Source organism: Mustela lutreola, chromosome 17, assembly GCF_030435805.1.
Source record: "Mustela lutreola isolate mMusLut2 chromosome 17, mMusLut2.pri, whole genome shotgun sequence".
Classification (NCBI taxonomy): Eukaryota; Metazoa; Chordata; class Mammalia; order Carnivora; family Mustelidae; genus Mustela; species Mustela lutreola.
In genome coordinates, this window is record NC_081306.1 from 5,446,100 (window position 1) to 5,460,409 (window position 14,310).

Consider the following 14,310-nt stretch of genomic DNA (forward strand, 5'->3'; position numbering starts at 1 on the left):
CATGATCCTGGGTCCTGGGATCACGACCCAGATCAGGCTCCCTGCTCACGGGTGAGTCTGTTTCTCCCTTTCCCTCTGCCCACCAACCTCCCCTGCACCAATGCATGCTCTCTCGCTCTCACTCTACCTCAAATAAATAAATAAAATCTTTTAAAAAGGTAGTTAAGGATACAGAGACACGGTCATTCACACAGAATCTGCACATGTATGTAACACAAAATATTATTTCTAGATGGGAGATGGAGAGTGACCTTCCTTCTTTGTCTTTTCTGGTTTTTTTAATAATGAATCCTGTTATTTATTAATTATAAAATAAATTATTTTTAAAATTTCATTTTTCTATTGCAAAATCTTTCATGTATTTCTAATCATGCCATGTACATGCATTAATTACTAAAACAGAAACAATGTTAAAGGCAAAATATAAAGTTTGAAAATATTTCTGCAACATACTTGATAAACAACGGGAAAAAAATCCTTACTCTATAAGGATATTTTGAGGAGATACACCAAATTTTTAACAGTGGTTACACATGTATATATTTTCCATTTGTGGAAAATGTGTATTTATATTTGAATTACTAGGAGAAAATATAACAGAAGGCTGCCAGAGGCTCTCTCTGAGTGCTGAGGTGATGAATCATTTTTATGCTTCTGTATTTTTATTTTTGTGTAGTGAATCATTTTTATACTTCTGTATTTTTATTTTTGTGTAGCGAATCAGTCTTATTCTTCTGTATTTTTATTTTTGTGTGTTTCTGAAGTATTTTTAGATTTAAAGAAATACTTTTTTGAATCCTTAAAAACTGAAATTTCTGTGGCTAGCTAACAAAGCACTTCCACATCTGATTCTGTGGAGGGTGGTCCTCTCTTCTTCAAGTACGTCCTTCACCAGCGGGAGGAAGACGACCAGCCCTTCTGTACTTTGCCCTACCTTCACTCTACTGGGCCCGAGAAGGCAGCATGTCCTATGCTCTAGCCACTTGGACACTGCATCCCGGTCCCCTGGAAGCTACCCACATCCCCCCGGCCTCTCCCACGACCGAGACCTGCCGAGTGAGTGAGCCAAAACACCTATGAATCATCCGGAACTCGAACAATACACACACTCCCTGGAATGTACAAAGTAATTATACACAAATGTAATTAAAGAGAATAACTATTAAATAAACCAAGGTAGTGACACCCAGCAGCCAAATGGCAGAACAAAGCTTCCTGAAGTGATTTCCTGATTTGACAGCAGCATGTGTCACGAGATCTGTGCTACTTACAAGTTGATGATGCTTTTGACTTACAGGGGACACAGGTAACGTACCACTGCTGTGTTCCCAAATAGGAGTGAGGAGTGCTTTGTTCCCAGATACAGCTGGGGAAATGCCCAGTTCCCCCATTACCACCCTTAGTCCTGACACAGCCTAACCCTGTCCTTCAGAACTTGCTGGTGCCCCATCAAAATCTCCTCTAACCTATCTGTTCTCTTAACTTACTTTTTAGGTTGAGTTGTCTGAGGTTTTATGATGCCTCAAAGGGAAGAGGACTCCACCCTCCCAATGTAGCCGGCTGCCAATCCACGGCCACCGATGTCCAGCTACCTCCTGTGTATTCTAAGCCCCTGCCGATGTACCCATCACGTTCCCAGAGCATGCAAAGCCCCTAGGTAGCACTGGGCTTGGTTAACAGGCAACAACCATTTCCGCAATGGCCATGCTTTCATGGAAGCGGCTTCTGTATCTGCTGAGAAGGAAAACAAGGATCCCTTCCAATTCTGCAAGATCAGTCATCTAAAAGATGGGAAAACCCAGGCCCCAGAAGCTTCAAAAAGAGCAAGTGAAGACAAGCCAGAAGGAATGTTTACGTGGGTGGGGGAGCTGCGCCATCTCCAATCCCTTGGCAAAGTGGGCGGTGGCGTCATAGAACTCCAGCAGCTTGAGAAGCTCCAGCTCAGGCCCTGCCCTTTCCAGGCTGGAGCTGAGGCAGTCGGGCAGAGTGGGCAGCAAGACCCCCAGAGTCTGAATCAGCAGCACAGTCACGACCTCGTGGGGGTTCTTGAAAACCTGCAGCGAGACAGAGGTATCGGTGTTAGCACACAGGGCCAAAGAGAAGCACACCTGTTAAAGAAACAGTCTCTTGGGTTGCTCTCAGAGGAATCCCTCCAACAGCTGGAAAGTGACCTGGTCAAGAGCTTTAAGCCCCAACCGATCCTTATCCCAAACTTGAGCAAGCTCAGAAGGCCAAGTAAATGGCAGAACTTGCAACCTGTCCAGGACAACTGGCTACTTCATGTCTATCACTGGCCCCAAGTGCCTCTTTCCCCATCTGTCACACGCAGAGTATGGAGATGGCCACCCAAAACTGGCCAGCGAGGACTGTGTGGATGACAGTGCAGAAACTGGGAGGAGGTGGGAGGTGGGGAACAAAATGGAATTAAAGAAGAGCAATTCGCTGAGTCAGGGCTGGAGGACATCGAGCCAGATTTGCAGAGCAGCCCACAGCCACCTCTCCCCTGGACACAGATCTTTGGTTAAGATGGATTTATCTTTTATTCTAAGGACCACCAGGAAGAGTGTGTGCAGGGCCTTTAAGATTACAGATTTAGTTATTCGCTAAGAGTCTTTTCTGTTTCATATACTAATGATCTCTTGTGGGCAAAACTGGAAGAATGCACACAGTACATTTAGAGAGGGGTTCTGAGGGACACCCCTGTCTGTGATGCTTTTTTATCATAAAAATGCTGTTTTATCATAACATAACTTAAATAGGCCCAAACATGAAAACAAGATATAACGCCATTCCTAGGTAACTCTAAGGCCAAAAAAGGTGTAAGCTTAAAAACTGTAAGATCAATAAACTCAAATTTTTAGGAGAAAATACCCTGAGAGGAAGGAAAATGAAAGCACAACTTCTCCAAAGTTATGGGACACAGCAAAAGCAACACTAAGAGGGAAATTCATAGCTTTAAACACATACATTAAAAAGGAAGAAATATCTCAAATCAATAACCTAACTGTACACATTAAGGAAAAAGAAAAATAAGAAACTAAACCCAAAGTTAGTAGAAGGAAGGAAAAAATAAAGATTAGAGCAGAGGTAAATGAAATAAAGAATAGAAAGTAATTTTAACAATCAACAAAACTAGTAAATTTCTTTGAAAAGACCAATGAAACTGACAAACCTGGTATCTAGACTGACCAAAAAAAAGCAGCTTTCAATTACTAAAATCAGATATGAAGGTGGTACATTTATTACAATTTTACAGAAATAAAAGGGATTGTAAGAGAATATGATGAACAATTATATGCCAACAAATTAGATAACTTACATGACACAGACAAATTCCTAGAAACAGGGACGCCTGGGTGGCTCAGTTGGTTAAGCAGCTGCCTTTGGCTCAGGTCATGATCCCAGCGTCCTGGGATCGAGTCCCACATCAGGCTCCTTGCTCGGCAGGGAGCCTGCTTCTCCCTCTGCCTCTGCCTGCCACTCTGTCTGCCTGTGCTCGCTCTCTCTCCCTCTCTCTCTCTGATAAATAAATAAAATCTTAAAAAAAAAAAAAAATTCCTAGAAACAAAATTTGCCAAAACTGATTGAAGAAGAAACAGAAAATCTGAATAGTCCTATAATTAACTAGGAAGGAGGCAGAATCAGTAATCAAAAACTGTGTTGCCCCCAAATTTATATGTTGAAGTCCAGATCTCCAGTATCCCAGAGCGTGGCTATCTTTAGACCTAGGAGCTTTAAAGAGGCAATTAAGGTAAGACGGGTCATCTAGGTGGGCTCTTATCCAATCCGACTGGTGTCTTTATAACAAGAGAAGATCAGGACACAGACACCAATAGGACACCAATAGAAAGAAAACATAGGTAGAAGACTGCCACCAGCAAGCAGAGAGAGGTCTCAGAAGAAAACAACCCTGCCAATACCTTGAGCTTGGACTTCTAGTGCCCTGAACCATAAGAAAATAAATTTCTAGGGACGCCTGGGTGGCTCAGTTGGTTAAGCAGCTGCCTTCGGCTCAGGTCATGGTCCCAGCGTCCTGGGATCGAGTCCCACATCGGGCTCCTTGCTCAGCAAGGAGCCTGCTTCTCCCTCTGCCTCTGCCTGCCATTCTGACTGCCTGTGCTCACTCTCTCCCCCTCTCTCCCTCTGATAAATTAAAAAAAAAAAAAAAAAGAAAAGAAAAAAGAAAATAAATTTCTATTCTTAAACCATCCAGTTTGTGATATTTAGTTATGATAGTCCTGGCAAACTAATACAAAACACTTCCTAACTCATTCTATGAAGCCAGCATTAACCTGATACCAAGGCCAACCAAATACTAAAAGAAAATTACAGACCATTTCCTTATAAATACACAATCAACAATACCCAACAAAATAATAATAAACTAAATTCAGCAACCATATTAAAAGGCTTATATACCGGGGCACCTGGGTGGCTCAGCAGGTTAAAGCCTCTGCCTTCAGCTCAGGTCATGATCTCAGGGTCCTGAGATCGAGCCCCGCATCAAGCTCTCTGCTCAGTGGGGAGCCTGCTTCCTCCTCTCTCTCTGCCTGCCTCTCTGCCTACTTGTGATCTCTCTCTCTGTGTCAAATAAATAAATAAAATCTTGAAAAAAAAAAAAAAGGCTTATATACCATAATTAAGTAGAATGGATCTCCAAAATGAAGAGTGGCTCAATATATAAAAATTAATCAATATAATGGACTACATTAACAAAATGAAGGGAAGAAAACACACGACCATCTCTGTTAATGCAGAAAAAAGCATCTGATAAAATTCAACACATTTTATGTTAAAAAAAAATAAGATAAACAATAAACAACAAAAAAACTCAATAAACTAGGACTAGAAATGAATTTCCTTAACATGATAAAGGTCACACAAGAAAAACAGCTATCATACTCTACGGTGAAAGGCTGAAAGCTTTTCCCCTAAGGCCAGGAACAAGATAAGTATGCTATTTTATTTAACACAGTATTGGAATTTCTAGCCAGAACAGTACAACAAGAGAAAGAGATAACAGGCATCTAAATTGTAAAGGAAGAAAAAAATCATCTCTGTTCATAAACTATATGATCTTATATATAGAAAACCTTAAAGAATTCACACACACAACCTATTAGCATTAATAAATTCATCAAAGCTACAGGATATAAAATCAACAAACAAAAATCAGTTGTGTTTCTATACACCAGCAATCAACAACCCAAAAAGGAAATTAAGAAAACAATCCCATTTATAACAGCTGCTGGTCCTACGGCAACCATGTACATAATCCAAACTACCATTTTTTTTTTTTTAAGATTACTATAATAATAGAAAACTCACAAAGCTTCAGTGAACACCTGTTTAGTTTGAGAGACATCCCTGCTGGAGTCTGAGAGGTAGGAACAGAGGAAAGAACCAAACAAGCCAACGAGGAACGAAATGACCAAACTGTGGGAACCTTCCCAACTTGTACTCCTTGAGCGACAGTCTTCCATCCGTCTCCTGTACAACACCGCTGAGGCAGCCACTCTTCCTTGGCATTTAAGTGTCCCAAACTAGAATTCATTACTGTCCCCATGACCTTCCCAGACCTGCTTCCCTCAACTTGTGTACTTCTGACAGTAACACCTCCCTTCTGACACAGTGAAAATCTCCCCTCGGACTTTTCCGTTATCAGTTACTAGGTCTTAACAACTGTCCACTCTTCTTGAACTGGGTGCCTTCTACTATGTTTCCATCATGCAAGGCCAGACCAAGTTCTTGCCTTGTCTCCAACCTCTCCTCATCAGATCACTGCCTACGCTACCTCCAAATTCGTTATTTTTTAAATGTTATTTTTAAGACTTATTTACATTTTAAATATTTAAAATTGCAAGATTCATCAATTACTAACATCCTGTCACAACTGCTTTATTTCTCTAACACAGGTCTAATGCAGGCACCTCAGCATGTACCTCCTAAAAACAGGGCCATCCTAGGGCAGCTGGTTGTCTCAGTCAGTGGAGCACGTGACTCTTGATCTTGGGGTTATAGGTTCGAGCCCCATGTTGGGTGTATAGATTACTCAAAAATAAATTCTTTAAAAACAACAGCAGCAACAAAATGGGGGCATCCTCTTATATCACAACACTACAAGTAATCAAACTTATTCTTGAAATACCTTTATGGTCCAACTATCCCTACATGGCTTTTTTGTCATCATGCAGAATCCAATCAAGGACCATGCGATTACATTTAGTTGTCATTCTTTTTTTTGTCTCCTTTAATCTAAAATCAAATCAACTTTTCTTTTTTTTTTTTTTTAAGATTTTACTTATTTATTTGTCAGAGAGAGAGGCACAGCAAGAGAGGGAACACAAGCCAGGGGAGTGAGAGGGAGAAGCAGGCTTCCCGCTGAGCAAGCAGCCCGATGTGGGGCTCGATCCCAGGATCATGACCTAAGCTGAAGGCAGACACTTAACAACTGAGCCACCCAGGTGCCCCAACTTTTTTTTTTTTTTTCTTTCACCACACTGACATTTTTGAAGACTCCAAGACAACTGTTTCACGAAATGGTCCTGCATTTGAATCCGTCTGCATGTTTCCTCATGATAGCATTCAGGGTTAAGCCTTTTGGGCAGGGGAACTACTCAGGTGATGTTCTGACACCAACATCATCCTTAAAACGGCAACGTCATCACTCAGTCTATGGCTCGAGACTCTCACTACCTTCTTGAGAAAGCCACGTTCCTGCCTTGGCTCCACAGTTCGTCCGCCATGTGGCTCCGCTGCCCACACACACAGCTGCACCAACACGAACCCTCTTGTCTCCAGCCAACGCGGTCCCTTCACTGTCACCGAACAGGCAAATGTCAGAGAAGCATCGAGAGCTTCAGATACTGCTCAGCCCAACGTCCGCATCTGACAGAAGAAACCGGATAGAAGAAATAGAAGAAATCTGACAGAAGGGACCCAAGGAAGAAAGGAAAATGGATCTTGTCTAGAAGAAGGTATCCTGACTCCTCACCACGTCTGGTGAAGCGGGACTGCGCGGTGAGGATCTCCTTCTCTCTCATCTCCTACTCCAATGACCTGGGGCAGGGGAAGAAGGAAACTAAGTCGCTCGGTTCTAAGGAGCTCTAACCGGTGGGTCCGCTGAAGCTACGAAGGCAGATCCTAGACCTTCAGTGGCATGTTTTTTACGCATTTCAATTAAAACACGCTGGGTCGCTTACACTCAGAGGTGTCCCCCGGTCCTCGGAAGTGATGTGGCGTAAGGATTCTCTGGTCATGGGTCAAAGAACCACCACAAAGTTCCCAGACTTACCAACTTATCAACTAGGGCTTCAGAAATCAACCTCAAGAGCCCACCCGACAACAATCTGACCTGACCTTACACTATACAACAAGACCAATTTCAAGACAGACCACAGACGTTTCTGTACAAAGTAAACAAACTTCTAGAAGAAAACACAGCAATCTGGGGGTTTGTGATAGTTTCTTACAAAACAATTAAAAAAAAAACTGAAAAAACGAAGCCTCATCAAAATCAATACCTCTGTTTAAGCCACAGACCAGAAAGCAGTATCTACAAAATATATCTGGCAAAGGACTTTTAGATTTTATTTATTTATTTGTCAGAGGGAAAGAGAGACAGAGAGAGAGTGCGTGCAGATCACACAAGCAGGCAGAGGCAGAGAGAGAAGCAGGCCCCCTGCCAAGCAAGGAGCCTGATGTGGGATTCAATCCCAGGACCCTGGCATCATGACCCGAGCCAAAGGCAGCAGCTTAACCCACTGAGCCACGCAGGTGTCCCTGGCAAAGGACTTTTATCCGAACTATAGAAAGAACTTCTACAACTCAATAAGAAAAAGGCACATAAACCAATTTTCTGTAATGGCCAGAAGATCTGAACAGACACCTCACAAAGGAAGATACAAGTACACTGAGAAGGTGCTCACCAGCCTTAGTCATCAGGAAAGTACAAATTAAAACCACACTGAGATACTACAACACACCCACCAGAACGGCGAACTTAAGAAAGACTGACATCACCTACCATTGGCAAAGATGTGGGGCAATCAGGACTCTCGCATCCTTGTTGTGGGAGTAGAAAAAGTACAACCACTTTGGGAAAATGTCTGGCAGTTTCTTATAACTCTAAACGTACACCCGCCTGATGACCCAGCTATTCCACTCCTAGGAATTTACCCAAGAGATATGAACATGTGAATCCACAAATAGACTTAGAGAACAATGCTCAGTAGCAGCTTCATTCGTAATAACCCCAAACTGAAACCATCCCAAGTGTTCCTCAATGTAAGTATGAATAAACAAACTGTGGTCTAGTCATGCTACGGAACAGTATTTAGCAATAAAAAGGAACAAAGTACTGATTCACGCAATAGGAATAAATTCCACAAACATGCTGAATCGAAGAGGCCTTACGGAGAGAACACATACCATACAGTTCCATCTACAGAAAATTCAGTAGCAGGCTACTACTTTATGGTGGGAAAATACCAGAACAGTGGTTGCCTTCAGGGGTACTGGTATGAAGACCGACCAGGAAGGAGTAAGAGAAATTTCTAGAGTGCCGGTAAATGTTCTCTACATCTTAACAGAGATTAGGGTACATAGAATTTGTCAAAAATAAATCAACTGGCATACTTAGGATCACCACATTTCACAATTTTATCTCAAAAGAATAAGGGAAATCAACACTGAACTCTAGTCACTGACATGCATGTCCAGAAGTGATGTTTGTAAGTTCCTTGAAGTCAATCAAAAAATAAGACTAATGAATGGATAGATACATGGAGAGAAGGATAGGTTTATAATAAAGCAAACCTAGTGAAATATCCATTGCAGAGTGCACGAAGTGGATATATGGGCGTTCACTACACAATCCTTTCAACGCTTTCATATGTCGAAAGTTTTTCATATTAAAATACTGGGGGGTAAATCAGCAGGGGCCACATTTACTGTGGTGTCTTCTGTTTTCTTTTGCATTGTACTAAGCCTCAGGAGATGACGGCTTCTTATCATGCTTACCTCCTGAAAAGGAAATGGGCCACGGACAAAAAGTATAGACTAGCCCAAACTCACACCTTACAAAATTTAGAATGAGGCCTGAACAAAAGTCTGAAAAGTCTAAATCCTTTTTCGGAGATGATGAAGGGCATTTGCACATGCGGCCGTGAACTGGTTTTATCCTCACCACATGAGAGACAGCAGAAGACGCAAGGGCACAGAAATGAGTGGGCATCGACAGGGTCACTGAGAAGCGACGTTCACATCAACGCCGAGGAAGGACTACAGGAGGCTGGGTTTTGTGTTATTGTGACCTGAGTTCTGCTGGCTCCAGGGGAAAGCGACAGGAGTTGGAGCAGAGTGCTTTAACCAGCAGGAGAGACACGACCCTGTCTGGCGGGTTCTTTCCAGCTACAGCTGAGCTCATTCCAATGGGAGACAGAGACAGATGCACACTGTAGGCCGAGCGCACAACTCACTCCGAAAGCAAAAAGACAAAAAAACCAAGCCACACAGGCCCAGTGAGTCACAGCTTCTTCTGCCCTCAACGAAGGAAAGAGGATCTGGGGCACCTGGAGGCATCAAGACAAAGGAACAGTGGTTCATACCCTGGAAGGCGGAAAATGCCATGCCGAGAGGCTCTGGGAAAATCAATGACGCCAAGTGTCCCCTGGCAATGAAGTTCCTCTGCCTCATCGGTCCCCTACGTCAGAGGGCGCCTTTCAAACGGCCGTCTTCCTCCAGCTCTGGGTGTTCTGTGTGAATAAGGGAAACTAACTCTAGGCCAGGTACATTTTACCTGAAGTTAAGATAAAAACAATCTTGTTCGGTCAAACAGCACCTGACCAAGGGCCTCCTGCTTCTAGATCAGGAGATAATGGCCTTCAGGAATTCCACAGGCTCCCTGGCTGAACACCATGCCACGCTGTCACATTAGATTCTATTTAAGATACAGAGAAGCACGATAACAAGAGTCTTAAGGAGACCTAAAGGTTTTACTGCCTTGGGTTTCGAGGCTTATCTTTAACTCCTTTGGTGAGGGCAGCAAATAGGGAGATGTTCTGAGCAGCCATTAAAGTGGGAAGACACCACTCCCGGGGCAGGCACCGATCCCCTAGGACCCACGCGAGCAGTTACCTGTGTTGCCCACTGGATTTGCGTGTGCCAGGCCCCGAGCAAGGCATCATAGAACCCTGTGAGCTGCCGGTCCAGCGGGAGGTCACTCTGGCACAGTTCTTGCCAGGTCGCTAAGAGCTGCGCCTGCAGAGGCAGAACAGAGGGGACCTCACTGAGGAAACAGGATAGCCCTATCACCCCAGCAAGGCAAGCCACATCGAGCTGCCCACTCCCCAGGGCGAGCGGGTGCCCCCTGATGACCATTCACTGCAAACAAAAGCGAGGGAAACAAGACTTCGGTGCCAGCTCTGATCAACAACTCGAGTGACTCCGCTGCCCTCCGGGTGCTCCCTGCTCTTTTCACGTCACCCCAAAGCCTGCCAAGGTCCTTCCACCAGGCATGCTACACTCTCCAGAAAAGACCTCAAGGTGGGAGCGTGTGTGCCCTTGAGCCCCACGGCCAACAGCACTGCTTAAAACACACAAGCGCTGGACCTGGAGGAATTCAGTCAGCCCAGAAAGCGGTCAGGTTTTCAGCTCATGTCAACAACTCCAGAAAACAAAAAAATTCTTCAGGCTTCCTGAGGGCATAAGACAGGACTCTCCCTTGAAAGACAAAAATGCAAAAAATTTAAACAACTTGTCAGTGTGGAAGTGAAATTCAGCTATTAACCTACAAGAGGCCGAAAGGGAGGGCTTGTGTTCCCAGCGCCGCGAAAATGAATCCACGGGTTGGACCGAGAACGCCCCCTACTGGCGAATCAGAAGAAAAAAGCCAGAGCGCACAGAGGCCAGTGTCTCCTCCTTGGAGCTTGCAAATTGGAGCTCGGCAGCCCAGCATGGGAGCATTCCACAACTGTAAGCACCCCCAGCTCCTCACCTTGTGGCATTTGTAGTAGTAGGCAAGCAGCTGGGGCATCCGGTCGATTTCAGTAAACACCTTCACAAACATTCTGCACTGATCTAAAGAAGAACAACATCAAACATGGCCACATTGGAACCAGGCTTCCTGCTGCAGACCAGAGAAAGAATCCCTCCGGCTAAATGTGGACATATGTAAGCTTGCCTTCTGAACTGTCTACCTATACAGTGAATTAACTCACGCACAGAGAATACAGATACGAAAAATAAGCATAAGGGCAGAATATGTGACTCAGATGCCACAAGCCTTGGCTTGTTTAGATAACGCATCTGTACGCTTCAGCAAGGGAACTTAGATTATACATCAGCAAAGTCATTGTTCCACGGGAACCAGGAAATGAGTTCGAATCAGGCCTGGGCCAGGGGCAGGGGTGGGACGGGGTCGGTGGTAGGAGCTAAGCCTGGGCTGCAAAACTGAAGGAGACTCTCGTGCTCAGGGTTGTGCAAGGGCAGAGCGAGAGCCTCCTTAGATTTTCTGCTTTAGGCAATTCACCTGTCTCACCTCCTCCTGGGCCAGACTAAAATCATAAAATGTCAGCGACAGAAAGGCATTTGAAAAACCATCAATCGAACTCATTTTACAGGGGAGGAAAGGGCAGCCCAGAGAGCTTCAGTCACTTGCAGGCCAACGACAGGACTGCTCAACCACAACATGGATGGAACTATATAAAACTACTGCTCTTCAACCACTTGACCCTACAAAAGCAGCAATCTCATAGGACTCAATCTAATATGTATATGAACTAAGAAATACTGACACAGCTGACCTTCTGCCAGCTGCAGAGAACAAATCATGCTCTTTTCTGCCCCAGGGCCTTTGCACTTACCAGGTCTTGGATGATCCTTCTGGCTGTCTGTGTGGTTCTCCCCTTCCCTTATCAGGTAGGCCTTTCCCAATTAGCCAACCTAAATTGGGTTTCTCCTGTTATTTATTCCCCATCACATCTTTCCCTTTGTAGAATTAATTAAAATCTGTATTTTTCTATTTAGTTCCTGTATAACAGTTTGTTATCTTTCTCATCCTCAGAAATACAAGGTCTATGAGGCTGTGACCTTTCCTGTCTTGTCTCACTGTTCCTAGAAATTAGCACAGCATATGGTACACACACACAAAATGTAGTAAGTTGGGGCACCTGGGTGGCTCAGTGGGTTAAGTCTCTGCCTTTGGCTCAGGTCATGATCTCAGGGTCCTGGGATAGAGAAAGCCCTGCATCAGGCTTTCTGCTCAGCTGGGAGCCTGCTTCCCCTGCCCCATCCCTGCCTGCCTCTCTGCCTATTTGTGATCTCTGTCGGTCAAATAAATAAATAAAATCTTTTTTAAAAATGTGGTAAATTAATGACTGTTTTAAATAGCATTGCTTTTCAGAAATATAAATAGTATGTTCGGGGTAGAAAAAATGGAAAACAAGAAGAAAAAACTGCCTATCACACTCTATTAAACACTGTCAACATTTTGGTGTATATTCAAAGAATGCTTTTAGACAGAAACTGCTACAAGGTTACTAGTCCAAAAATATAATCACAACTTAAAAAAGTTTCCACCCCAGAGTAGAACTTGTTATTTCTTGAAACAAATAATAAACAGAATAACACAGAATTTGACCACACAGCAAAGCGTTGGAAAACTTAAAGGTGACATGTGAATCTTCAGCCCTTACAGAGGAATTCGAGTTTTTCAAGGTTAGTACATTAAATTAAACATAAACATGTAACACTGGGGGAAGTTCCTGATTCAGACAAGAGAAAGAAAAAAATGGGAAACTCACTTGGGCAACCATAAAACACTTCTAGGCTCTTGCGATACCACCGACTCCATGCAGAAGGCACTGCTGAGCCCTTGCCTGGTGAAGGCCCTCTGCTGGGTGCTGGGGTGGGGGTACAGGGGGTGGGGTTCTGATGGCAGACGTGTTGTTTTGCAAACATATCCCACTGCCCTTCTGCTGACAGAGCTCTAGGCGTTCTCTGAGAGACCATGGGCCTGCCTCCCCTTCTCCCATTTTTCTGTTTGTGTTTTTAGTTTTTTTCTTACCAGGCAAAAAATTTAGGTTTTATTACCGAGTAACACCACTAGCACTTTCTTACAGCTGCTAGTAATTACACATACATAAGACAGAGCAGATGTCGGGGCAGCTGGGTGGCTCAGTCATTAAGCGTCTGCCTTCGGCTCGGGTGGTGATCTCAGGGTCCTGGGATTGAGCCCCACATCGAGCTCCCTACCCTGCGGGAAGCCTGCTTTTCCTTGTCCTACTCCCACTGCTTGTGTTCCCTCTCTCACTGTGTCTCTCTCCATCAAATAAATAAATAAAATCTTGGGGCGCCTGGGTGGCTCAGTGGGTTAAGGCCTCTGCCTTTGGCTGGGATCATGGTGCCAGGGTCCTGGGATCTTAAAAAAAATAATAATAATAAATAAATAAATAAATAAAATCCTTTAAAAAGCCAAGAGCAAATGTCAATTGTCTTTTTTTTTTTTTTAAGATTTTATTTATTTTATTTGACAGAGAGAGAGATCACAAGTAGGCAGAGAGGCAGGCAGAGACAGAGGGGGAAGCAGGCTCTCCGCCGAGCAGAGAGCCTGATGTAGGGCTCAATCCCAGGACACTGAGATCATGACCTGAGCTGAAGGCAGAGGCTTAATCCACTGAGCCACCCAGGCGCCCCGTCAATTGTCTTTATGAAAGAACACTTTGGTTTTGTTTCTAGTTTTACTGAAATGACATCACTGTGTAAGTTTTAAGGCATACATCATGCTGGTTTTATCGACACATACTGTGAAATGATAATAGGTTCAGCTAACATCCATTTCCTCATACAGACATAGGAAAAAGAAAGGAAATAAGGAAAGAATAAAGGGGAAAAAATTATTCTAGTGATGAATACTCCTAGGATTTACTCTATTAACAACTGCCCTGGTATCTCCTACAGGGTTGTTATAGGATTGTTATACATAGGATTGCTATAGGACGGTTCACTCCAATCATCATACTGTATGTTACAGCCCTGTACTTGTTATAACTGCAGTTTGTATCTTTTGACCATTTTCCATTGAAGTGTTTCTAGTGAAGCTGACTCTACTCCAGGATCCAGAGTTGGCCAGCCAGAGCCTCAAATCCACCTGACGAAGTAAGTGACTCAGAAGGGCAAAAGCCTGCCAATCAATGCAATCAAGATTAATGCTGGGCTCTCTTCTTAAGCTGTGAGGACAGAAGCCTGGAAGTGTACAGGCCACCACCTGAAGAGGGCACCTGGAAGTAACTAACACCAACACACAGAGAG

At 43.9% G+C, this 14,310-nt stretch overlaps 1 protein-coding gene across 2 annotated transcripts in view; it reads right to left on the reverse strand.

The window, feature by feature from the left end:
• COG7 (component of oligomeric golgi complex 7) overlaps positions 1 to 14,310 on the reverse strand; it is an 85,622-nt gene that overhangs the window by 47,348 nt on the left and 23,964 nt on the right. For both annotated transcript variants that reach the window (XM_059154712.1, XM_059154711.1), the window contains exons 5-7: positions 10,997 to 11,079; positions 10,138 to 10,260; positions 1,856 to 2,054 (exon numbers count right to left, since the gene is read on the reverse strand). In XM_059154712.1, coding sequence (XP_059010695.1) covers positions 1,856 to 2,054; positions 10,138 to 10,260; positions 10,997 to 11,079 — 405 coding nt within the window. The remainder of the gene's footprint in view (positions 1 to 1,855; positions 2,055 to 10,137; positions 10,261 to 10,996; positions 11,080 to 14,310) is intronic.